Source organism: Crocuta crocuta, unplaced genomic scaffold, assembly GCF_008692635.1.
Source record: "Crocuta crocuta isolate KB4526 unplaced genomic scaffold, BGI_CrCroc_1.0 scaffold479, whole genome shotgun sequence".
NCBI classification, from domain to species: Eukaryota; Metazoa; Chordata; class Mammalia; order Carnivora; family Hyaenidae; genus Crocuta; species Crocuta crocuta.
Window position 1 is genome coordinate 3,136,421 of NW_027531875.1, and position 25,567 is coordinate 3,161,987.

General features: G+C 32.9%; 1 protein-coding gene across 3 annotated transcripts in view; it reads right to left on the reverse strand.

Annotated features, from left to right (window-relative positions):
* Nucleotides 1-2,094: 2,094 nt before the first annotated feature.
* CSMD3 (CUB and Sushi multiple domains 3) overlaps nt 2,095-25,567 on the reverse strand; it is a 1,194,711-nt gene continuing 1,171,238 nt past the window's right edge. For all 3 annotated transcript variants that reach the window (XM_077772930.1, XM_077772929.1, XM_077772928.1), the window contains 5 exons: nt 21,098-21,256; nt 13,294-13,406; nt 10,478-10,565; nt 8,273-8,408; nt 2,095-3,971 (listed from right to left, as the gene is read on the reverse strand). In XM_077772930.1, coding sequence (XP_077629056.1) covers nt 3,812-3,971; nt 8,273-8,408; nt 10,478-10,565; nt 13,294-13,406; nt 21,098-21,256 — 656 coding nt within the window. In that variant the 3' untranslated portion in view covers nt 2,095-3,811. The remainder of the gene's footprint in view (nt 3,972-8,272; nt 8,409-10,477; nt 10,566-13,293; nt 13,407-21,097; nt 21,257-25,567) is intronic.

The following is a 25,567-nucleotide window of genomic DNA, read 5'->3' on the forward strand; positions in this document are numbered from 1 at the left end:
AAGGAAGGCCTTTATGTTCCTTTTAAGTGATAATATGTAGATGGTTCTATATTTTTCTCTACATCTATTTATCTTATTAGTCCTGTAAAAGCACATGGGTTTATCCCTATTTTCATAGGTACACTAATAGTTACAATGAATATTTGGCTCTTACGAGAGTTTAAATACAGATTTCTTGTTTTGTGATTTGCAATATCATTTATAGTATGAATTTGAATATATAGAATATACTTCTTTTTCAAGGCTAATAAAATTATTGCACATGGGAATTTATTAAAAGTTGGAAAAGTATTTGGCAGGTGCTCACTAGTTCAGTTAGTTGTATACTGAAGAATAAAATCTAATTATCTAGTGGCCATTTCTACTCCCCAGTAACTTCTAAATCTGCTCTTAAATTATTTTGGAATACCAAGCTCATGTGGTGATGACAGAAAGATATTTATCAGAATTTTACAACATATATCTTCTTGGATCAATATTCCCTTTCCTCCAAAGTTATCCTAAAAAAAAAAAAAAAGCAGCAAGTCAATATTCTTTTCAGCCAAATTTCAAACTAGTTGTTCTAAAATATTTCTTTGATTCATGAATTTCTACAAGCTACAAAGATTTTCTTACCTTACTTAAATTGTGCCTATTTTAAATTTATAGATGTCAATACACAGATTAGTTTTTTGACAGACAATGCATTCTCCTTATCTCTTTAAGAGAGTATCATCTTGTTATTTTGTTGACTCTTTAAGCCAATGTTATCTTTTTTGTTTTTCTTTGTCTCATTTTTAAGTGCAAAGGACAGGTTAAAAAAAAATATGACCCTTTGTTCTATTTCCACAAACATTATCCTTAGGCTCCAGTATCAAGAGATCCTGGGTAGAACCTATTGGTTTAATGTTCTTAAACATAAGGAAGTACAAGAAGCCTCTTTAAAATTATTTCTTTAATTGAAATTTAATAAAAGAGTAGGGCTTATATGCTCTCATAAAAAAAGATATATATTTATCATCACACCATGAAATTTAAATATCTTATAATTTGTTAATTAAACTCCAATAAATCTGGTAAAACAAAAATAAAATTATTTCCACTAAAATTGCTGCTAACTTTTGAGAATGTTAAGGATAAAGGGCATTAAGATGAGAAATAATCAAAGACTAAAAAGGAGAAGACATATAAAACAGGAAAGGATATTAAGAAAAATTGCAGAAAAGAAAAAGCAAATTAAAAAGTCAAAAGAGAAAAAGGAAGAAAAAAAAACACAGAGAGGGATAAAAATAAGGACAAACAGCAAGAAGGAAAGTATAGAAAACATAAAATGAGTGTAAGGTAGAAGTAATACAGTTAAAGTTTAAAAGAAACTATAATTACTTTAAGAAGCATTCATTTCTTAAATCAAAGTGTAATAATATACAGAGACAGACTTTAAAAGCTAGACTTTAGGCTTGTGAAATATAAAGACAATGTTTTGGGGAAAAGAGTACTCTAATAAAATTGAACATAAATATCTTGTGTTTTGAACTTTATAGAAACTTGACAAATTTTTTGAATACAAAATTTTACATGTTACACCCTGGCAAATAGATTTCTTTTTGAATATTAGTTTAATGCAGCTATTCAAAAGATTATTAAGTTCATACCCAGGAAGTATGTTAAAAATAAGTATCTCTAAGAAACACACTACAGAAATATTAGAAATCATTAGATATACCCAAATTTAGACAGTAGTGTTAGAATATTTACATTTAAGGAAAATTGTAAGATGAGATTCTTAGAATACTATAATGTGTATGGCAGGCTGTTTACTTCTAAAAGAGTCTCACATTTGGGGAACAGTAAAATATAAAGAAAAACACCCATGTCTCATTATCATGTTGCTAAATAAGTAAATACAATATGCAGTTTGGAACTAAAACACCAAATAAACGTGGGCTGTTTATTCCTTTTGATATCCAGTATACTAACAATTTTGAAAAGAATACTCATTTTACAAAAGCAATTATCCATTTTTATTTTGTTTACATTGCACTGAAAATTTACATCATACTTTTACAAATTTTTTTTCATAAAAATATACTTCTTTACAAAAGTGTATGCATTAATATAAGAGGAGTAGCCAGTTGCAGAAGAAACATTGTTTAAACAAGATCTTAAATGTATTAACCTTAACATTAATGAATGAATCATTGTTATTGCAGTCATTTGAATAAACAAGAATAAATAACTGATGGCATAAAATTTAAAACAGCATCCTGTCAGTAGAATACAATGTTGAGAAAATTGTATGAATTTCCAAAACAATGTATCTCAAAGTGGTTTACAAGAAATTCACTAAATGTAGAGATAGATCCAAGCAGCGCTTCTGGGTGCAATGATTTCTCTTAGGCACTCTGTCTCATGATACAAAAAGTCGAGACTGTTTACAGAGTTATCCATATTTGAGAGGGACATCAACAAAGAGTTCACACTGGGTACATAATTTATTCAATGAAGTAAAACATGCTATAAAAGGAAGACAATGACCTATTAAACCAATATGCTGGCATTACTGTGATTCACTTGTATATGAGCCACCAAAACTTGCAAACACATATCTGAATTTGACAATGAAAGAAACCTGTCATATCTGAAACCTGCTTCTTACAAATAAGAGTATAGAAAGTTTAAAATACATGAAAATTTGGAAAACTTATGACATCAGGAAATAAATTTATATTGGTAATTTGAAAGTGTAAATTTTTTGTAGTCATTATTTTTATGGGCTGGACCAAACTATATGTCTAACTCACCTTTAGATAAAAGTTCAAAGCTTAAAATCTTATATTTTTAACTCCTTGTTGATAAAAGTTCAAAACAATGTTAAATAAATTCGAAGGCTCATTTGGAAGGAAAATGGGATATATCATAAACTGAATACAATAGATTAATAGGTTCTATTAGGTTTTTCAAAAACTTTGGAAACTGTGGTAAAGGATGGTAAATTTGGTGTCTCAGATAACTGCAAAATCATCATTGTTATAGACAAATTTTGCCAGCTAGAGTGGTTTCTGGGTGACAAAACAAATTGAAGCAAGGTATTAAACACTGCCCCATGGCTTAGTGAATAATATTGGTTACATCTAATGAGGGAAATTGGGAGAAATGCGCAATTTGCAGAAACTATGACAACCGATCTAAAAAAAGAGCAATATGATATTGAAAGACAAGTACCAGAAAGAATCAAATCAGAGTAGGCAATCTTATCTCTTCTGTGGCATAAAGTAGCTCATAAACATTTCAGGGTGTGACTCAATCTGAAATAACCATGGAGATAAGGAAGACAATGACTCAATTAACAAGAATGAATAGCTGATAGAGTGGTGTGAAATAGACCCATGGGTATGATGTAGCTCATGACTGTTAAAGAGAAGTCAGTGATCTATTGACTCTTGTAAGTATAGCTCTTATTTTCTACCCTATATCTTTTTTTAAACCCAGTCCCTCCTATATACTTTATAAAGCACAGAAATACTGATAGTGGATGCTCCTCCAATATATGCAAATAAGTTTATGTTTTAGAATAATCTCCTTTTTTAAAAAAGCAAATAAACTGTGAGTAAGCACTCCCAGAGTGCAGCCAAATTTCTGTAAAACTCTCCATGGTAAACATGAAGAAGAATTATGGTCCAGTTTATGAAAAAACACTCTTCTCTATCATTCCTCAGGAAAAGGTGACCCAGCAAGTCCTGAAAAGTGTGCTTTAATTTGTTTAGCAGTGAACTAAATGTGCACTGTTTTGTGTGTCGATTTCCAAGCTTCTGAAGAAGGCAGAGTTGCCACGTTATACCATTGTGCAGACCGTGTTCAAGTTGGGATCGAATCGTACTGCCTTCCCTTCCACTGACTTTGCATTGGTGTCATACATGGGATTTTCAAAAGCTGCTTGGCCATTGTTATTTTCATGAACTGAACATCCTGTATACTGTGTTTTGGGTGCAGTCCTGTTGATGAGAACATTGATTAGCTATGTGTTAACTTTCTAGAAATAGCAAAGTAGGGCTCAAACAACATACTTGAGTTATCATTGTTAAGGCATAATGTAACTTCAAAGCATTAATTGAGAAATTATATACTCAATAGGTCAAATTTGAACAATTTACCTGTCACTTTTAAATCCTGAGTGACTTTTATTATTTACATATAATAAATACTAATATATAGTACCAATCTGAGTAAAATAAGTTATCAATAATATATTATGGCTAATCTCATAAATTTAAATTTTCTGATGCAACAATCATTATGAATTAGCATGTATAGTATAAATAAATTATAATGATAATAATATTTAATTCTCATTACTATTCATTCATTCATTCATTCATCAGATATTTACTGAGCATTCGTTATGTACCAAGCATGATCCTATGCATTGCATATGAAGCTTTTTAAAAAGGGCATACAAGGTATTAATCTCATGGAGCTCATAGCATAGTGAGAAAAAATAATTAATAATTAAATATTTGTTAAATAAATTAAAATAATAAATTAAAAAATAGGTAATGAGAATTGTTCTGATGAAAAGGAAGAGTTGATATGACAGGAAGGAACTTTTCCCCACTTTTGGAGTAGTAATAAGGAATAGCCCCTCTGAGGAGGTAAAATGTAATCTGAGACTTGAAGAACAAAGAGGAGCCAGTTCTGCTAATTAAAAAAGGATTTCAGAAAGAGCAGACAACTAACACTGAGGCCTAATTGGGGAAGGCACTTGGAGTATCCCAGAAACATAAATACTCCATTTTCTTAAAAATAATATACATTAGAACAGTAAATTCAAAAATCTCAAAGAAGAATTCAAAGAAACAGATTTGAAGGGGTGTACATGCACCCAATGTTTATAGCAGCATTATCAATAGCCAAACTATGGAGAGAGTCCAAATGTCCATTTATTAATGAATGGATAAAGATGCGGTATACACACACACACACACACAAATACACACACTTATATATACTACATGTGTGTATATATATGTGTGTGTGTATATATATATATACACACATAAAATAGAATATAACTCAGCTATCAAAAAGAATGAAATCTTGCCATTTGCAATGACATGGATAGAGCTAGGATGTATTATGCTACGTACAATAAGTCAATCAGAGAAAGACAAATACCATATGATTTCACTCATGTGCAGAATTTAGGACAAAACAGATGAACATTGGGAAGAGGGGAGAGAAGAGGAGGAAATAAACCACAAGAGACTCTCAATGATACAGAACAAACTATGAGTTGATGGAGGGAGATGGGTATGAGATGGGCTAGATGGGTGATGGGCACCAAGGGGAGCACTTGTGATGAGTACTGGGTGTTGTATGTACGTGATGAATCATGGAGTTCTACTCCTGAAACAAATATTGCATGGCATACTATCTAACTAAAATTTAAATTAAAAATGATATACATTAGAACTATAATTTCAAAATCTCAAAGAAGAAATGACTATACTGATAATGAAGTCATGAAAATAGTTTCCAAAGAGTTACTAATAACTGAACATTTGGTTTTTATTAACAAAATACATGGATTCTAGGATGGTTGCCATCACCTGCTGGTCTTGAATTCCTGCTTTTTTCTATATTTCCCTCTCCTTTGAGAAATTCTTATTTCTAGTTTCCCATACCCCAGTGCATAATTTGAGGACATTCGTTATGGTACAAAGGTTGACTTGCCTCTATATGTTTTTGGGATCTATTTCCTAAAATAGATACAGCTTAAAATAAATATGTTTCTCAACTCCTTTGTTTACACCAAACATCACAAATTTCAACTATTTTATCTTATTTTGTTTGCTATTATATTATATTATGATCCCTAATGCATTTTCTGAATTTTTCTCCATACTAAAAATTGTTAGATGAATTACACAACAATATATTTTGTTAAAGCTACCTTGAGTTTTTTTCAATGGCATTACCTATAAAGACGTATTGCTTAAAACTTGCTCTTGCCAGGTGCATAATTCTAAAGGATAGTATTTGTTTCTCTTTTTTCAAACTGGATTCACAATAAAAACCAGGAACAATATAATTTCCTTCTAATTACACAAGAATCATGAAGATATAAAGAAATGTCATTTTACTAATGTTAAACAACAGCTTTATGGAAAATAATATCAAGTTTCAGGATAGTTTACACCATCAACAAAAATTAACTTGAAATGAACCAAAATTCTAAATATAAGAGCTAAATTCATTAAACTCTTTGGAGATAACATACAGGTAAATCTGACGTTGATTCATAACTCTGAATATGGCAATGATTTCCTAGGTATGGCACCACAAGCACAAGTAACAGAAGAAAATAGATAAGTTGGACTTTATCAAAATGAGAAACTTTTGACAGTGTCTATCAAGAGAATGAAAATACAACTCACAGAAAGGAAGAAATACATTAAACCATACATATGCTAAGAGTCTACTCTCCAAAATATATAAAGAACACTTACAATTCAACAACAAGACAAATAACACAATTAAAAAATGCACAGATTTTTGAACACGCATTTCTTCAAAGAAAAAAGGTCAGAAAGCAGTGAAAAGATGTTCAATGTCATTAGTAATCAGGAAATGCATATTCAAACCACAATGAGCTATCACTTTACACATAAACTAGGATAACTATAACTAAAATAAGAAAGAAAGAGAATAGAAAATAGAAAATAAGTGTTGGCATGGATGTGAAGAAAGTGGAACAGTCATACATTGCTGGTGGGAATATAATATGGTGCAGTTGCTCTGCAAAAATTTGGTGCCTCCCCAGTAAGTTAAATGTAGAATTATCATATAAACCAGCAATTCTATTTTGGGGTATATACACAAAAGAATTGAAGAGTGTGGCTAAACAAAAACTTGTACACAAGTGTATATATAAGCACTAATCACATTACCCAAAATGTAGGAGCAATCCAAATGCCCATCAACTGATGAATGGACATATTTAAACAGAACACATTCAAACATATCATAGACTATTATTCAGCCATATAAAGGAATGGAGCGCTGATAAATGCTATTACATGGAAGAAACTTGAAAACATTATGTTAAGTTTAAGAAACTAAATAGAAAATGTCACATGGTACCTGATTCCATTTATATGAAATACCCAGAATAGGCAAACAAATACAGACAGAAAGCAGATTAGCAGTGCCTAGGGCAGGGGTGGTAGGAATGGGGAATGACCAATCGATGGGCACAATTTCCTTTTGGGGTGATGAAAATATTCTGGAACTGGCAATGGTGGGTCCGGGACTCTGTGAATGTACTAGATGCCCCCGAACTGTATGCCTGGAATGGTTTAAATGGTGTTGTGTTATGTTATGTGTATTTTACAAAGATAGTTTAAAAACAAACAAAAAGATTGGAATAGATTGCTTTATAAACAAATATAGTGGTGATTGTTTTTGTTGTTAATAAAACCTGATATTGACAAGGTTTAAGCAGCTGCTAATATTCAATTACTATAAATTTATGTAATATTATATAAATCATTCTTAAATAACCTAGACTGAAATGTGTAATACAAATATCAGTTTTGAGAAAAATGCCCTTAAGTAATATTCATTTAATTATTCCCTTGCCTACATATTTTTTTTCTTAATAAAGAACAGTCTCAAATAGCAGACAATTACATAATAAAGCCCCTCCTTGGGATGCTGTAATGGACATAGTAAAACAAGAACCCTAATAATATGGATAGTCATACACTAGATATGTCAGGTATATCACATATTAATGCGTAATCTTCTAAAACCAGCAGAAGAAGAGGAAAAGATTAGAAGATGTTACCATCTGTCTGCCTGGGTAAAACTGGTCAGTATTGTCATGTGAGCCAAGAGGTTTGGACACAAACTTCTCTCTTGGTCTCTAAATAAGTGTGGCAGCAGGTACCATCTGTTCAATTTGAACCTTAACCTGGCTTTTGCATCTCTAAAGTCTCATCATGGATAATGTAAAAACTAATTTATACAATTAAATATGTGCCAGGAAATTGACAGGCAAAAGTAATAATAGGGTTAAATTTAATGTACAAATTGACAGAGCAATGTTTATTTTGTGATGTTGGCATGGTGGGGGCAGGCAGGGGTAATTGGGTTCTTAACATTGTTGCAATATTTGTCACACATTGTTTTCAGCAGCTCAGAAAAAACAAGTTAGGATTTGAACTAGAGTAGTAAAAAGAACATGAAATGGAAGATTTGGGAAACATTTTGCAGGTAAAATCAACAAACTTACCTTTGTTTATAAAGATAAAATCCAAATCCTGCAAATATAAGTGCAAAAAAAGGCACAAGAATAGCAATGGCCACAGAACTACTGTTTGTACCATGAGGCTGATTTGAAGAATTTGAGCCTTCTGACATATTCAGTCCTATAAAAAAACAATCAACTTGATTTTATCACAATTGAATCAATTACTTTATTTCCTTATCAAGATACCTACTTGGAAATATATATAGTAAACCAAAATAATCCAGGAAATCCCTTCAACTCATTTGCATGCAAGTTTGTACAGTGTCTGCTGTGTATAAGGTATTTTTCCAGGAAAGGATACAGAATTAAAAAATAATCAGTCTCTGTACTGAAGAGTTTATACAACTGTGGGAAGAATACAGTAACACAAATAAAGCATATATATCAGGCATGAATTACTGATCAATGTACTTTAGGATGAGAAAGGGTAATTCCATCTGGTGGTATATAAGAATGCATTTTGGAGAATACAATATGAGCTTGGCTTTGAAGAATCAGTAGAACAATGAATGGAGAAGGAAGCAGGGCCATCATAAGCTTAGAAATAGAAAGGTGAGCAACATATTTAGAAGATTTGACAAGCCCTAGGTGAAGCTGTGTGGAAAGGATGTGGAGGTAGGCATGTATCTGTGTGGAAGGAGTAGGGTGCTGACATGGAAAAAACTATGGCCAGACCCTGAAAAGCCATAAATATCATTCTAAAGAATGCAAACTTCTATCTACTTTCAGTGAGGGACAACTGAAGGTATTTAGAAATAAAAGGCCCTATGATGAGATGCACAATTTAGGACAGTGGTTAGGGTGGAATGGACTTGAGGGAAGCCAGACCGGAGGCAAGTGTACATCAAAGGTGAGAGCAACAATCCGATAAAAATGGAAATTGATCTGTATACTAGAGTACTAGGAAGGGCATGAAAAGACAGAAGTAGGGGAGCACTTTGTAGTTAAAAATCAACTGAACTTGTTTGTGAAGATAAGTGTTTAGAGAGCACAGGATGGGAAGTGTTCTACATGAGATGGGTAAACGGTGAAGACCTTAGCACAATTAGGAAATGAGAAAATCAGGTTTGTCAACGTGTTGGCATTGGACAGGGGAAGAGAAAATGATGGACAGGTTGTTTTGTTGTGTTTATTTTCCCTGAAAAAGTAAATGCTTTTTTTTTACAGGTTCTGTCATAGATATGCAGTTTTTGGGATGCTTGTGAGAATAGTATGTATAAACTTCTTGCATTAAGTTGCATAACTACAGTGTAACTGTACCATATTAATGAATGTTTTATTCGGTTTTCAAAACTAACACAATTTTAGGCAAGACATTATCTGAAATGAACATCTTATTGTTATTGTTTAATTAGAGAAAGCTAATTTCCTTTTGTGATAAAGAGTTATATTCAACTAAATCACACCTTAGTCCAGGTTAAAAGCCAATACCTTCTTCCCTGCCTTATTTTTCCAAGGACTCAGAATATTTACACAAGCATTCCAAGTAATGGAATTTTTAAGATAAATATTAATTAGTTTTTAGAGCCTGAATTTATTCTTTATATGTCACTACCATAATATAATAATGGAAGACAATATACTTTAGGAAAATTACATACCAAAAGCTATGGTAATAATTATTATTCAAGCAAGAACATTAAATGTCTATGTATATTTTAAAAGAGTTTAAAAGAAGAAGAAAAAACCCTGTCTATCCCTCTACAGAAAATTTACATAGCTGAATAGGCCCCCAAAATGGGTCTATTCCTCAAAGTTATTTTCCTTTCCCAGACCATATGAATTTTTCAAAGTGCCATTACATTCTTGAAAGAGAAATAAAGTTGCAAATATATTCAAACTGAAAGAAGTACTCCAGTTCTCATGAGATAATAAAATAATTTAGAGTTTAATATTTTCTTTTCTATCTGTATCACTTTTCTCCTTTTTACTTGCTAAAATCAAGAGTGTGTGTCATATTTATTAGAAATATGACAAAAACCAAACACTGTACAGTGTTGGTACATAGAGAATCAATATTTTGAAGAGTGTGATTATTTAAAAGGCTTTCAAAATTGTCAATGTGTTATCCTGACAATGCAAAATTCAAAGTGTAGTAAGTGTGCCTAATGTACAGAACACACTGTATTTTCTTATGATGTCTAGAGTAATAAAGGAACTACATGAAAATGAAAATGAATACATTACCTAGTCTTTGTAGTCCAAATTGCCCATAATCTTTGCCCTGAATAAATCCTTGAAATACATAAGTTGCTCCATCAGGCTCAGCAGAAACCTAAAAGTATTTATAAGGTTGATTAAATCTGAGAATTGGACCCAGCTATATTTTCCCAGCCCTAATAAATATTCAGTTTTACCCTTAAATGAATATTATACAGAGTTCCTTCCTCTTTATCTTCCTCTGATATAAAACACAGCATACTGTGCAAATCTGCCATCATTGCAAGCAAAAGCAAAATCTTTGTTTTTAAGTAATTAGGATATTACAATAAAGGAGACTGCTCTCTAATATAATGAGATCTCTTGTGCTAAGAAATCTGTCAAAAAAAAGGGCAGTGAGGGGCATCTGGGTGGCTCTGGCAGTTAAACATCTGACTCTTGATTTCAGCTCAGGTCATGATCTACAGTCATGAGATCGAATCCCAAGTCAGGCTCCAATCTAGGCATGGAGCCTGCTTAAGATTCTCTTTCTTCCTCTCCTTCTGCCCTTTCCACCCTCTAAGAAAATAGGGTGGGATGATATAATTAAATAGGATAAAGCAAATGATCAATTAAAAATTGGGGTGCCTGGGTGGCTCAGTCAGTTAAGCAACCAACTTTGGCTCTGGTCATGATCTCACAGTATGTAAGTTGAAGCCTTGCATTGGGCTCTGTGCTGACAGCTCAGTCTGTAGCCTGCTTCACATTCTGTGTCCTCCCCAACCCTTTTCATCTCTCTCTCTGCCCCTCCCTGACTCATGCTGTCCCTGTCTTTCAAAAATAAATAAAATGTTAAAAAATTATTAAAATTAAAATATAACAAAACTCTACTTTGTAGATTCGATAGTACTGTTTAACATGTATGCACTCCCTCTCCCCCTCCCACCAACCTTCATAGGAAGAATGTGCTCTTCAACTCATTGGGTTTGGTCCAGTAACTTACTTTGGCCAATGATTCATGGGTGGAACTGACGATAGGTCAGTTCTAAGTCTGAGCCTTAAAAGGCATGTTTCCCTTTAACATAAGTGAAAGAAGCCAGAAACAAAAGACTACATATTATATGATTCCATAAATATGAACATCCAAAACAGAGACGTCTATAGAGACAGAAAATAGATTTGTAACTGCTTAGGGCTAGGGTGAGATGAGGGATGATGGGTAGGGTAATAGGTAAAGTGTATGGAGTTTCTTTTTGAGGTGATGGAAATATTCTAAAATCAACTGTGGCAATGGTCACACACCTTTAAATATACTTAAAACAACTGAATTGTATATTTTAAATGGGTGGATTGTAAGAAAGATGAATTATATTTCAATAGAGCTATTTAAAGCAAGGGGGCATGTTTCCACTTTCCTCCTCAGAGCTTTTGACCTCTGACAACACAGCACAGTTGTCAGGGCAGCTGCCGCGGCTCCAGCCTGGGCCCCACAATGAGACATGTGGAGCAGACCTGAACTTCATACCAAAGCTGCAAGTGGAATACCCACAACTGAACCCACATACATGAGAAAGAATGAAATGCTTGTTTGACCCCGACATTTTGTGGCTGCGTCTACTGCTATAAATGCTATTATATTACATGTATCTTGCATGTATATAAAATCCTATATTTAAAAAATGCTTTACATATATAATGTGATTTGATTTCATAAATAAAATAGACAGATTTCACAGTTCCTGATAACTAGTAATGTGGATTCATTCTGAAGTTTGTTTGAATTAGTTACCCAAGTCCTGTATAGTATTGTAAAAGTTATAAAAAAAAAAAACATTGAATACTCACCGTAAAAAGCAAAACATCATATCAATCCATCCACAGAAGTCAGACATTTCAGAAACAAGTGATTTATTCTTTATTATCAGACATCATACTCTGGTCATAGTCATTTTTAAAATTGAAATGCTTCTAAATAGAATAGCTTAAACTCTAACATTTAAAATCAATGAATTCATTTTGTTTGCTTCCTACATAAAATAATACAACTAAACAATTTTAGTTCATTGAAGACGTGAATTCATTTCCAATTCCATGAATAATAGCAGATAGGGAAATAGGATAAAGATTTTTACCCCTCAGACACTAAACTTACAAAAGCCTCTGACCTACTACCTTTCCTGCTAGATCCTCTCTGTTACATGAGGGGATATAGTCAGAGCTCTCCACATTGAATTTAGCAGAGACTTCGGGGCAATATGTAAATAGAAGACTAGTTACTTCTGACTGCCAATTTAGAAACTCCATTCATGCAAGCGGCTGAAAAGGACAGGGTGGCTCCATGGTGAAGCTATGGTAACCATCTCCCCAATGAAGTAATTCACATAACTTTCTTTTTATAAACAACTTTATAAAATTTCATAAATCTGTAAATTTAGAGGAAAAAAACCTTAAATGTAACGGGCATACTTAATTTTTCTCGTGCATTTTGTAAATATGTTGCATGTGCCTTAAATAGTAATTCCAGACAAAGAATAAATTATATTTTATCCAGATTTACCTTCCATACTACTAGCTGTAGACAAAATATATTTTATGAAAGCAGTGAAAAACTATGACTCTTGTACACATAAACATTACAAATGCAAGCAAAATTAATCAGAATCCAATAATTTTAGGTAGAACATTCTAGATTACTAAGTATTTACACTGATTCTTCCCCCCCCAAAATTTACCCTTAATAGTAATTTTCTCATTTTATATGTACATATGTATTCATAATTAGTCTTTTTCTGGAATTTTATGACAAACCAAAGCACATTTTGGTTATTAAAATCAGCAGAAGCTATTTAAAACACTATACTTACAAAGCCATCCATGGCCCAATTGTCCTCCTTCATTTTCTTCACAGAAGCATGAGTTGGTACTTTAATAAGGTAGATGTGTAACATTAGGCGAGCTTCCTGGCTTTTATATACCCCTGTAAAATGTAAGGACATTTTAGCCTATTAATTTTGCAAACAGTTATGCTTCATTTTATTATCTTTAATTCCTTAAATATATGAATTAATACATGTGAAAAGAAATCAGACAAGGCCAAGTCAAGGCCAGCTTCATTCACAATGCTTTCCACAAATCCTGCAATATATGTTAATCTCTCATCTGAAATTCTCAATTTGAATCTTAATTGTGGGGTTTAAATTACCTTTGTCATTAAAATTAAGTATTACTGTTCTTAAGAACATCATTCCATGATATTGCAAACAAAATGACTTCTTTCCCCAATGAGATTTAAAATCTTCAAGGATATACAACAAATATTAAAATATCTGATATGTTTCTTAATAATGAATTGGGTGCCAACCCTGTGAGAATATTCTAAGTGCTACTGGAGCCACAAAGAAGAATGTATACATTCCTATCTAAAGATAGGATGCTTAAAACCATTTCCAATGAAATAGGAAATGTAAGTCTTATATATAATCAACTAAAATACATTAAAAAAACATATGATAAATGAAAGGCCAGAAGAAAGAGGGATCATTTCACAATGGAGTGATCAGGAAATACTTATTAAGAAAAAGTATTTGAGTTGGGTCTTAAAAATGAAGTCAGATTTTTAGTTTAAGATGGTAAATATAGGGTCCCTGGGTCGCTCAGTTGGTTAAGCATCTGACTTCGGCTCAGGTCATGATCTCACTGTTTGTAGGTTCGAGCCCCTCGTCGGGCTCTGTGCTGACAGCCAGTTCAGAGCCTGGAGCCTGCTTCAGATTCTGTATCTCCCTCTCTCTCTGACCCTCCCCTGCTAATGCTGTATCTCTCTCTCTCTCTCAGAAATAAATAAAATAAAAACAACATTAAAAAATTAAAAAATGATGGTAAATATAGGTAATAGCTAAAAGAGAAAAGCAAAAATATGTACATGATTTTTTTTCTTAAACAGTGGATATTATACAAGTAGAAATAATCTGAAATATAAATGTGCTTAGGGGAAAAATAAGGGGTAAAAGTTCCAAGTAAAAATTTGTGATTAACTAATGGTTGAAATGTGACTCATTAATTTATTTAATCTTTCATCTATGTAATAAGGTATCATGCAAATGCACTGGGAATACAAAGATGACACATAGATCTTGACATAAGTAGTTATATTTAATAAGGAAAGATAAAAAAGTGATCAAAAATAATATTGGTAGGAAAATACTATAATTGATTTACATGGACACAATGATGGTGAATTAATCTGTTTTTATGTATTTGCAGGAATTTATTTTGAAATTTTTTCTAGATTAGATTAAGTATACATTTATTTTTGTGAACTTTCTTTTAATAAAATAAAAAAATGTTTATGTCTCAAACTTAAATCAGTAGTCACAATTTAAATGAATTTCTTTTGCTAATATAAAACTTCTTAAAATTTATATCACTGTAGCTATGCATAGTTTTTAAAATATAATACATGTTAACTTCTAACACTTTAACTCTGGATTTAATGGATAATCACTCAATAATACAAAATGATATTTGATAGTTCTAAAATTTACAAAATCAATAAATATAGCTTTATTTTCTATTTAATTGATATCACAAATTATTATTAATAATTACTTAGGCTATATACATAGCCAATAAATTTAAACAAGTATGTTTCATATTGGCCATATGAATATTTCAAAATATTTTAAAAATGAAAGCAATAATTCAAATTCATTATTTTGATAATATTCATTGGAGCCTATTTTGTTCCAGCTGCTGTTCTAACTTCTGAGAAACAGTGATGACCTGGAAGGTGAAGAGTTTCCCACTTAGAACTTATATTGTTGGAGTATAGATGAATAAATAATGTTATTTCATGTTCTATAATACCATCTTATAGTATACTAATAGTATATTAATTTCAAATGGTGAAAAGAAGAAAGTGAAACAGGTAAGACTGTCTAAGAGTGTGTCTGACTGTATTTATAATGAGAATGTTACTTTAGATAGAGTCATCAGTCATACCAGTGATGAGATGACATTTGAGAAAATATCTGAATGTCAGAAAAACTAGAACAATCAAGGATAATGAGGGAAATGTATACTAAGTAGAGGGCACAGAAACTTGAGAAGGCTGAGCAAGGATAGAGGATGCCTTATGCTTATTTAAAGTAGTGTACCTCTATGTTTTCTGTCTTAAATTATGGTGTTCACCTAAGTATTCTCACTTGAAGAAATGATTTTGTGTCCATAAAATAGCTTACAGGTCACTGATCTGGTCTCTTTGGTGTTATAAGCCTACAGAAAAAAATTAGTTATTCAAATTAAAAGTTCTATTTCATTATGTCTCATTTTAGCTATATCAAAATATTGATGAATGACTCAGGTGCAGGACACAAAACAAGCTTTTAAAATGCACAAAAGACAAAGACTTATACAAAATGGCAAAATGGGAGGTATTCTCCCCAAAAGAAAGTTCAAGAAGAAATCAGAGCCAGAGAATTGCTCAAAACTGATATAAATAATACATCTGAACAAGAATTTAGAATGACATTCATAAGACTAACATTTGAGCTTGAAAAAAGCAAGGAAGAAATCAGAGAAACTCTTGCTGCAGAGGTCAAAGACCTAAGAACTAGTCAGGATACATTTAAAAATACTATAACTGAGATGCAAAATAAACCAGACACAGTGACAGAGAGGATGTAAGATACTGAGGGGAGAATAGGTGAAATAAAAGATAAAGTTATGGAAAATAATGAAGCTGAAAAAAAGAGGAAAAGGAAATTTACTGGATCATGAGGGGAGAATTGGAGAACTAAGTGATTCCATGATATGAAACAATATCTGTATCATAGGAGTTGCAAAAAAAGAAGAGTGAGAGAAAGGGCCACAAGGTTTATTTGAACAAATTATAGCTGAAAACCTCCCTAATCTGGGGAAGGAAATGGGCATCAAAGTCCAAGAGGCAGAGAGAACTCCCTTCAAAATCTACAAAAACAGGTCAACAGCATGACATATCATAGTGAACCTGGCAAAGATAAAGAGAGAATTCTGAAAGTGGCTGGGACAAAAGGTCCTCAATCTACCAGGGTAGACATATAAGTGTAGTAACAGACTTGTCCACTGAAACGTGGCAGGCCAGAAGGGAGTGGCAGTAAATATTCCATGTGCTGAACAGGAAAAATATGCAGCCAAGAATCCTTTATCCAGCAAGCCTGTCATTCTGAATAGAAGGGGAGGTAAAGACTTTCCCAGATAATCAAAAACTAAAGGAGTTCATGACCACTAAACCAGCCCTGCAGGAGATTTTAAGGGGGACTCTGTGAGTGGAGAGCACCAAAAACTACAAAAGACCAGAGGACATCACCACAAACATGAAATCTACAGATAACACAATGGTACTAAATTCATATCTTTCAATAATCACTCATTATAAATGGACTAAATGCCCCAGTCAAAAGACAAAGGATATCAGAATGGACAAAAATTCAAGATCCATCTAAATGCTACCTAGAAGAGACTCATTTAGATCTGAGAACACCTGCAGATTGAAAATGAGGGGATAGAAAACCATCTATTATGTTAATAGACATCAAAAGAAAGTTGGAGTAATCATACTTATATCAGGCAAACTAGATTTTAAAACAAAGACTGTAACAATGGATGAAAAAGGGCATTATATCATAATTAAGGGGTGTATCCATCAAGAAGAGTAACAATTATAAATATTTATGCCCCCAATGTGAAACACACATAATATAAATCAATTAATCAAAAACATAAACAATTTTTTTGATAATAACCCTGTAAATGTAGGAGACTTACAATTAATTCAAAATTAATCAATAATTAAATCTATTTAAGTCCTAAGTTTATAAGACCCAACCTACAACAGTGGACAGATCATCTAGGCAGAAAACCAAGAAGGAAACAATGGCTCTGTAGGACACATTGGACCAGAAGGACTTAACAGATATATTCAGAACATTTCATCCTGAAGCAGCAGATTGCGCATTCTCAAGTGTACATGCAACATTCTCCAAAATACATCACATACCCTGTCACAAAACAGTCCTCAACAGGCACACAAAGATTGAGATCAAACCATGCATATTTTCAGATCACAACACTAAGAAACTTGAAATCAACCACAAGAAAAAAATCTGGACATCTCCCAAATATATGGAAGTTAAAGAACATCCTACCTAAGAATGAATGCGTTAAGTGGACATTAAAGAAGAAATCAAAATATACACGGAGGCAAATGAAAATGAAAACATGGCAGTTCAAACCCTTTGGATTGAAGCAAAGGCAGTCCTAAGAGGAAAATACCTACATTTCAGGCCTATCTCAAGAAGCATTAAAAGTCCCAAATACACAACCGAACCTTAAACCTAAAGGAGCTAGAAAAGCGGCAGCAGCAAATAAATTCCAAAGCCACAGAAGAAGGGAAATGATAAATATTAGAGCAGAAATAAATGATATAGAATCCAAACAAAACAAAACAAAAAGGAGAACAGATTAGTGAAAATATGAGCTTGTTTTCTGAAAGAATAAAACAAAATTGATAAACCCTTAGACAGATTTCTCATAAAGAAAGGAGAGAGGACCTAAATAGATAAAATAATGAATGGAAGAGGAGCAATCATGACCAACACCATAGAAATACAAATAATTATAAGAGAATACTGTGAAAAATTATATGCTAACAAACAGGACAATCTAGAAGAAACAGAAACATTTCTAGACACTCACACATTAAAACTCATACAGAAAGAAATATAAAATTTGAAAAGACCAATCAAGGAAAGAAATTGAATCAGTTATCAAAAATCTCCCAATGAATAAGAGTTCTGGGCCAGATGGCTTCCCAGGGGAGTTCTGCCAGACATTTAAAGAAGAGTTAATACATATCCTTCTCAAACTGTTCCAAAAAATAGAAAAGTTTCCAATTTCATTCTATGAAGTCAGCATTACCCTGATTCCAAAATCAGCAAATACCCCCACTAAAGAGGAGAATTACAGACCAATATCCCTGATGAAGCTGGATGCAAAAATTCTCACTAAGATACTATCAGATCAAATTCAACAGTACATTAAAATAATTGTTCACCATGATCAAGTGGGATTCATTACTGGGCTGCAAGACTGGATCAACATTCACAAATCAATCAATGTGATATACCATATTAAAAAAAGAAAGGATAAGAACCATATGATCCTCTCAATAGATGCAGAAAAAACATTTGACAAAATGCAGCATCCTTTCTTGATAGAAACCTCAAGAAAGTCAGGAAAGAAGGAACATATCTTAACATCATAAAAACCATATATGAAAGTCCCACAGCTAGTATCATCCCAATGGGAAAAAAACAGAGCTTTCCCCCTAAGATCAAGAACATGACAAGGATGCCCTTTCACCACTGTTGTTCAATAGAGTGTTGGAAGTCACAGCCTCAGCAATCAGACAATAAAAATAAATAAAAGACATACAAATTGGCAAAAAAAAAAAAAGTCACAGATGACATGATACTCCACATGGAAACTAAAAGACTCCACCCCTAAGCTTCTAGAACTGATTCTTGAACTCAGCAAAATCATAGGATATAAAATCAATGTGCAGAAATCGGTTGCATTTCTACATACCAATAATGAAGCAACAGAAAGAGAAATCAAGGAATCAATCCCATTTACAATTGTACCAAAATACATAGGAATAAACCTAACCAAAGAGGTAAAAGATCTGTACACTGAAAACTATAGAAAGTTTATGAAAGAAATTAAAGAACACACAAAATAATGGAAAAACACTCCATGTTTATGGACTAGAAGAAAAATATTCTCAACATGTCAATACTACCTAAAGCAATCTACGTATTCAATGTAAACCCTACTGAAATAACACCAGCATTCTTCACAGAGCTAGAACAAACAACCCTAAAATGCATATGGAACTACAAAAGACCGCAAATAGCCAAAGTAATGTTGAAAAAGAAAACCAAACCTAAGGCATCACAATCCTGGACTTTAACCTATACTATAAAGCTGTAATCATTAAGACAGTATGGTAGTGGCACAAACACACACAGAGAACAATGGAATAGAATAGATAACCCAGAAATGGGCCCACAAATATTTTGCCAACTAGTCTTCAACAAAGCGGGAAAGAAGATCCAATGGAAAAAAAGACAGTTTCTTTAGCTAATGGTGCTGGGAGAACTGGACAGCAACATACAGAAGACTAAAACTGGACAATTTTCTTACACTATACACAAAGATAAATTCAAAATGGTTGTAAGACTTAAATGTGTGACAGGAAACCATCAAAATCCTACAGGAGGAAACAGACAGCAACCTTTTGACCTCAGCTACAGCAACTTCTTATGAGACACATCGCCGAAGGCAAGGGAACTAAAAGCAAAAATGAACTCTTGGGACTTCATCAAGATAAAAAGCTCTGCACAGCAAAGGAAACAACCAACAAAACTAAAAGGCAACCAAAAGAATGGGAGAAGATATTTGGAAATGACATATCTGATAAGGATTAGTATCCAGAATCTATAAGGAACTTACCAAACTTAACACATAAAAAAGAAACAATCCAGTGAAGAAATGGGCAAAAGACATGAATAGACACTTCTCCAAAGAAGACATCTAGATGACAAATAGACACATGAAAAGATGCTCAACATTACTCATCATCAGAGAAATATAAATCAAAACTGCAATGAAGATATCACCCCATACTAGTCAGAATGGCTAAAATTAACAACTCAGGAAACAACAGATGTTGGCGAGGATGTGGAGAAAGGGGAACTTTTTTGTACTGTTGGTGGGAATGCAAATTGGCACATCCACTCTGGAAAACAATGTGGAGGTTTCTCAAAAAATTAAAAATAGAACTACTCTATGGCCTAGCAATTACATTACTAGGAACTTATCCAAAGACTACAGGATTGCTGATTTGAAGGGGCACATGCACCCTCATGTTATAGCAGCATTACCAACAATAGCCAAATTATGGAAGAGACCAAATGTCCATCAACTGAGGAATGGATAAAGTAGATATGGTACAAATATACAATGGAATACTACTTGGTGATGAAAAAGAAGGAAATCTTGCCATTTGAAACAATGTGGATGGAGCTGGAGGGTATTATGCTAAGCAAAAATAAGTCATTCAAAGGTAGATATATAATTTCACTCATATATGGAATGTGAGAAACTCAACAGATGAACATAGGGGAAGGGAAGGAAAAATAAGATAAAAATAAAGAGGGCTTTAAACCATAAGAGACTCTTAAATACAGAGAACAAACTGAGGGTTGCTGGAAGGAGATGGTGGGTTAAATGTGTGATGGGCATTAAGGAGGGCACTTTTCAGTATTATCACTTGGTGTCACATGTAAGAGAAGAATCACTAGATTCTACTCCAAAAGCCAAGACTACACTATACGTGAACTAACTTGAATAAAAAATTATTCATGCGTGAGCTTATTTTGAATCAGAGTTTTACCCTTGTGTAGTAATACTCCTGTATCAATTCAAAGATTGGAAAGCTTTGTTTCTGAATAAATTATGAATGTCATTAAAATTTAAGAAATATTTCAAGTATAAAAATCACTAATAAAAATAATGAAATGATGGAGGTGAAAGCATGAAGGCACTGTTTGGTCTTCTTTACTCTGATACCTGAAAGTAGCAGTTCCATGTTGCTATTGCTGAGTGTTGCATTGACTCTTCCAGTGGAAGCATTGAAACTAGTAACTGTCAAGGTCATGGGTTGCTTCCTTCCTTTGAAATTGTAAGAGCCTTTCCATATGTAATTTTGGGCAAACACATCATCAGGAACTGTAAATAGATCAAATACACACATTAATTTTATGGTGTCCTGTAAATATAAACATTAAGTAGTGGGTTAGTGAATAATAGTTTATTGAATACTGATATTTTGCTAAACAGACAATAATGTGAAGTGTGTATTATAAAGTGAATTCCTCATATATTTTTTTCAAGTTTTTGGGAATGAACCAAAAATTGCCATAACCTAGATTTGTACTCATATGTGAATCATCAATTAAAGATAGATTCTTTCATCTTCAACCAATACTATTTTCCCTAAACATCATGGATAAGATCACCAGATGTAACAGATGCTTTTTAAAGGTTCAGAGAGAGCAAAGAGTAATCACAGTCCAGTCCAGGTGGAAATAAATGTAGAGACAACCACACTTAAAGAGCACCTACTATTTGCTAGGCACTGACATTCGAATATCTTTCTTCTTTGCTCCTGCATTTACTTCCCAATTAAAGATATAACACATATTCAGAACCAGCTAAACATCAAATTTACTTGTATTTGGTCTCCTTTATTAATATATTTCTTTCAGAAGGAAGATAAAATGGTTTTACTGAGCTAAGGCAGTCTACATACAAGTCCCAAAAGGCTTGGTTTTCTCCTGGCAGTGTGAAAAGATTTGTCAGAGGAAGAGCATAGAGTTAACATCCCCTCTTGCAGAACAGCCCTGAAAGACTGTCAGGAGGGATGCTCGTTTGTCCTCTTACAAACTACTGAGTTCAGTTATTCCAATAATAGATGTTCCTGAGGAAGAACAGGGCTCCGCCATATTGACAGCTTTGAATTTATAGGTATTTTTGGAAATAAAGGAATTGTCACTAGAATTGCCCAGCCCTCAGGGGAGAGAGAAATTGTGGTAGAATCAAATAACAGTCTAAATGTTATAAAATTTTCACCTAAATAAGAAGTGCTCTTCATTTTAGATATACCCAAATAAGGCATTGTATTTATATAAATTAGTTATGTAATGTGTGGTTATGTAAGTCAAGTATGGCAAAGTCTACTCAGTTCCTGAAAAGAGGCTGAGAGAAGCTTCCATTACATCCCATACATCCCAATCCTATACATCCCAATAAAGCACATCCCCCCAAAGCAGCTCTTTCAGGGAACCTTGCTGATTTGTGCCAGTGAGTGAATAATAGAGTAGAGAAAATCCTTTTTTTTTTCTGAACAAGTTATTGACAATTTGTCACCTACCCTTCTCTACATGCATCACACTTCTTGCTACCCAGACCACAGAGACTGGGGTTACATTCCCTGAATTCTACTCAGCAAACAAAAATAACACAACTACTGAACACATAAACTATACAAAAAATAAAATGTGGTCAAATTGAGTTTTTACTGAATATTCAACCAACATGATGTTTTTCTATGATAATAATTCAAAAGTAAAATAGATGAAAGATTAGAACTGCAAGCACTAGAGTTAGGCTGTTATATTTAAGTCCCTCCTCTGCGATTTATAAACTGTATGGTTTTGCATACATTACTTAACTCTCTAAACCTATATTTCCTCCTAATTAAAATGAGGTTAGCTTAGAGTTGTACGGAAGATTAAATGAGATAAGGAATGTAAAGTGTTTAGCTGAGTGTTTGTTGCTACCATTCTTTCTACTGCTGCTGCTGCTGCAGCTATTATTCAGGAAAACAGTGGATCTTAGAACTTACTACATAACTGCTAATAAAATATATATTTAGCATACATATAGTAAGTATGAGTACTCCATAGTTCTGCCTTTGTGATATTTGCAAAGTCATCCTTAAAGTAGCACTCCCTTCCCAAACCTCAAACTACACAGCTAGGTATGCTCTAGGGGAATGCTATGCTATGTATGTATAGGGGAGTCTTACCTAAAGCTCTGATACAGTGTATGAGTAAAAAGCCCTAAATTTGGTAAACATGTTAAAGTTTTTAGTAAAAAAAAAAAAAGTGTACCTAAAACAAGTTTAGAGGAAGGAGTCATGAGCTACACCTGCCTGTGCTAGAAAGACCTGGAATTAGGAGAAAATAGGATCTTACTGGTAAAAGTAAATAGTAGGCGCTCTTTAAGTAAGTGCGGTTGTCTCTTCATTTATTTCCACCTGGACTGGACTGTGATTACTCTTTGCTCTCTCTGAACCTTTAAAGAAAATCTGTTTTACCTGATGATCTTATCCATGATGTTTAGGGAAAATAGTATTGGTTGAAGATGAAAGAACCTCAATGGCAGGAAAGAAGATTAATGGAAAGAAGTAGGTAGAAGCAGCAAATTATATTGCATCGGGCTTAATCATTGGTGTGGTAGTAAATGTTTAACAACTGGTTCTCCAGAAAAACAAAACAAGCAAAACTGATATGCAGTATTTGCTGATTTCTAATGTATATATTCCCATACTAACAGATTTCAACCTACTACAATATGACATCACTGAATGCAAAGTACGGAAGAATGCACAGTATTGTGTGTGTTGAACCTCCACCTGCTGGCTACCCATGCCACTTCTACCCTCTGCTTTTTGAGAAATGTAACTCAGGATGGACAAGCAGATGCTCTTTGGTCATTTATATTCCCATGTACAATGGGAATGATAATACTGCTTTCTACTGTTAAGTCTATTTTAAGATTTAAATATGAATGTGAATTTGGCATTTCTTTGTAAACTCTAAAATGCCATCCCACTATCATTGATGTGGATGTCAATGACAAGACTTTGAATTTAAACTTTACTTCACATACTTCATAGCATCGCTAAATGTAGTGTCATGCTCCTGACTCTGATACAATTCCCAAATTTCATTCCTGTTATTTAGGAGTAATCTAATCACAGTGCCTGATGAATTTCAATTGAATGGTTCTAATGTTTTTCCATTTAAGATAACATTCACTTTGAAGTTTTATAGATACTTTTACTCAGGTTAAGGAAAATCCTTTCCTTTTCCAATTTATTAAGCATCTTTTAAAAGTATAAACAGGTGTTGATTTTATCAATTATTTTCTGTGTAGGTATTTCACTGGTCAAAATTGTTTGCATTTTAATCTCTTAATGTCATAGATGACTTTTAAGGATTATTTAACATAAAAATGTCCCTGCATATCTATCATGAAGCCAGTTTGGTTCTGATGTGTCATCTTTTGGTTATTGTTAGATTTTGTAATTTTGGATTCGATTTGCAAAGATTTCATGTAGGGTGTTTTCATTTATACATCTTGAGTCAAATGACTTTGTAATTTTCCTTTTGTGTAATTTCTTTCTGAATTATGTTGGACTCACAGAATGAGTTTCTTGACTAGAAGAGATTTTATAAAATGAGATGATCCATTCCTTTAAAATTTGGTGGAACTCACCAGTAGAGCCACAAGGACCTGTTTTTTCTTTGCAGAAATAGTTTTAAACTCCTACTTTAGTTTTATAGGATCATTCAAGTTTTGTTTTGTTCGGTCTGGTAAGATATACCTTTGTGGTAATTTGTACATTTATTTAAAGTTGACTGTTATTGATAGTTTTTCATTAATATAATTTTAATTGATGTAATCAATTCTTATGTGGTTATATTCACATTCCCTTTTGTTATCCTATTTAATACTTGTTTCTTTTGTGATCAATCTTACCAGAAATTTTCCACTTTTTTTCCCCGAAGTACTTCCTTTGGCTCTGTTTCTTCTGTTGTACATGTTGGGGGAGTGTTGTTTGTTCATTTTTATTATTACATTGATTTTCTGCTTTCTTTTGTTTATTCTGTTATACTTTATATATCTTCTTAACAGGGAAACTTAATTCATTAATTCTGAGGCTTTGTTCTTTTCTAATGTAAGAACTTGAAGCTATAAATTCCCTTCACAACTTTGCTTTTGGTATACTGCCCAAGTTGTGAAATTTAGATTGTTCAGTATACCTAAGTTCTTGGGTTATATATTTTTTAAATTTCTTCTTTAATTTAGGATTATTCATAAATATTGATTTTGTTTTTAATTCCAAATATTCAGAAACTTTTTAAATGGACCTATTTTCTTATTAACTTTTACTTGCATCATGGTCAGATATCAGATCTGGTCTAATTTTGCCTTAAAATTTATGCATTTGTATTTATTATTTAATATATAATCGTTATACCTATCACATGTGTCTTGGAATAAAATCTATATTTCTATAATTATTTGATACAGAGATCTTTATGTATGAATATTGAGTCAAGCTAATGAACTGTGCTCTTCTTCCACATTCTTTTTTACTTTTACTTTTTGCCTGCCTGATTTATTTACTGGTGACCAGAGGTCATGTTTTGCCTGGGAGAGCCCACTTTTACATTTGATGTACTAGAG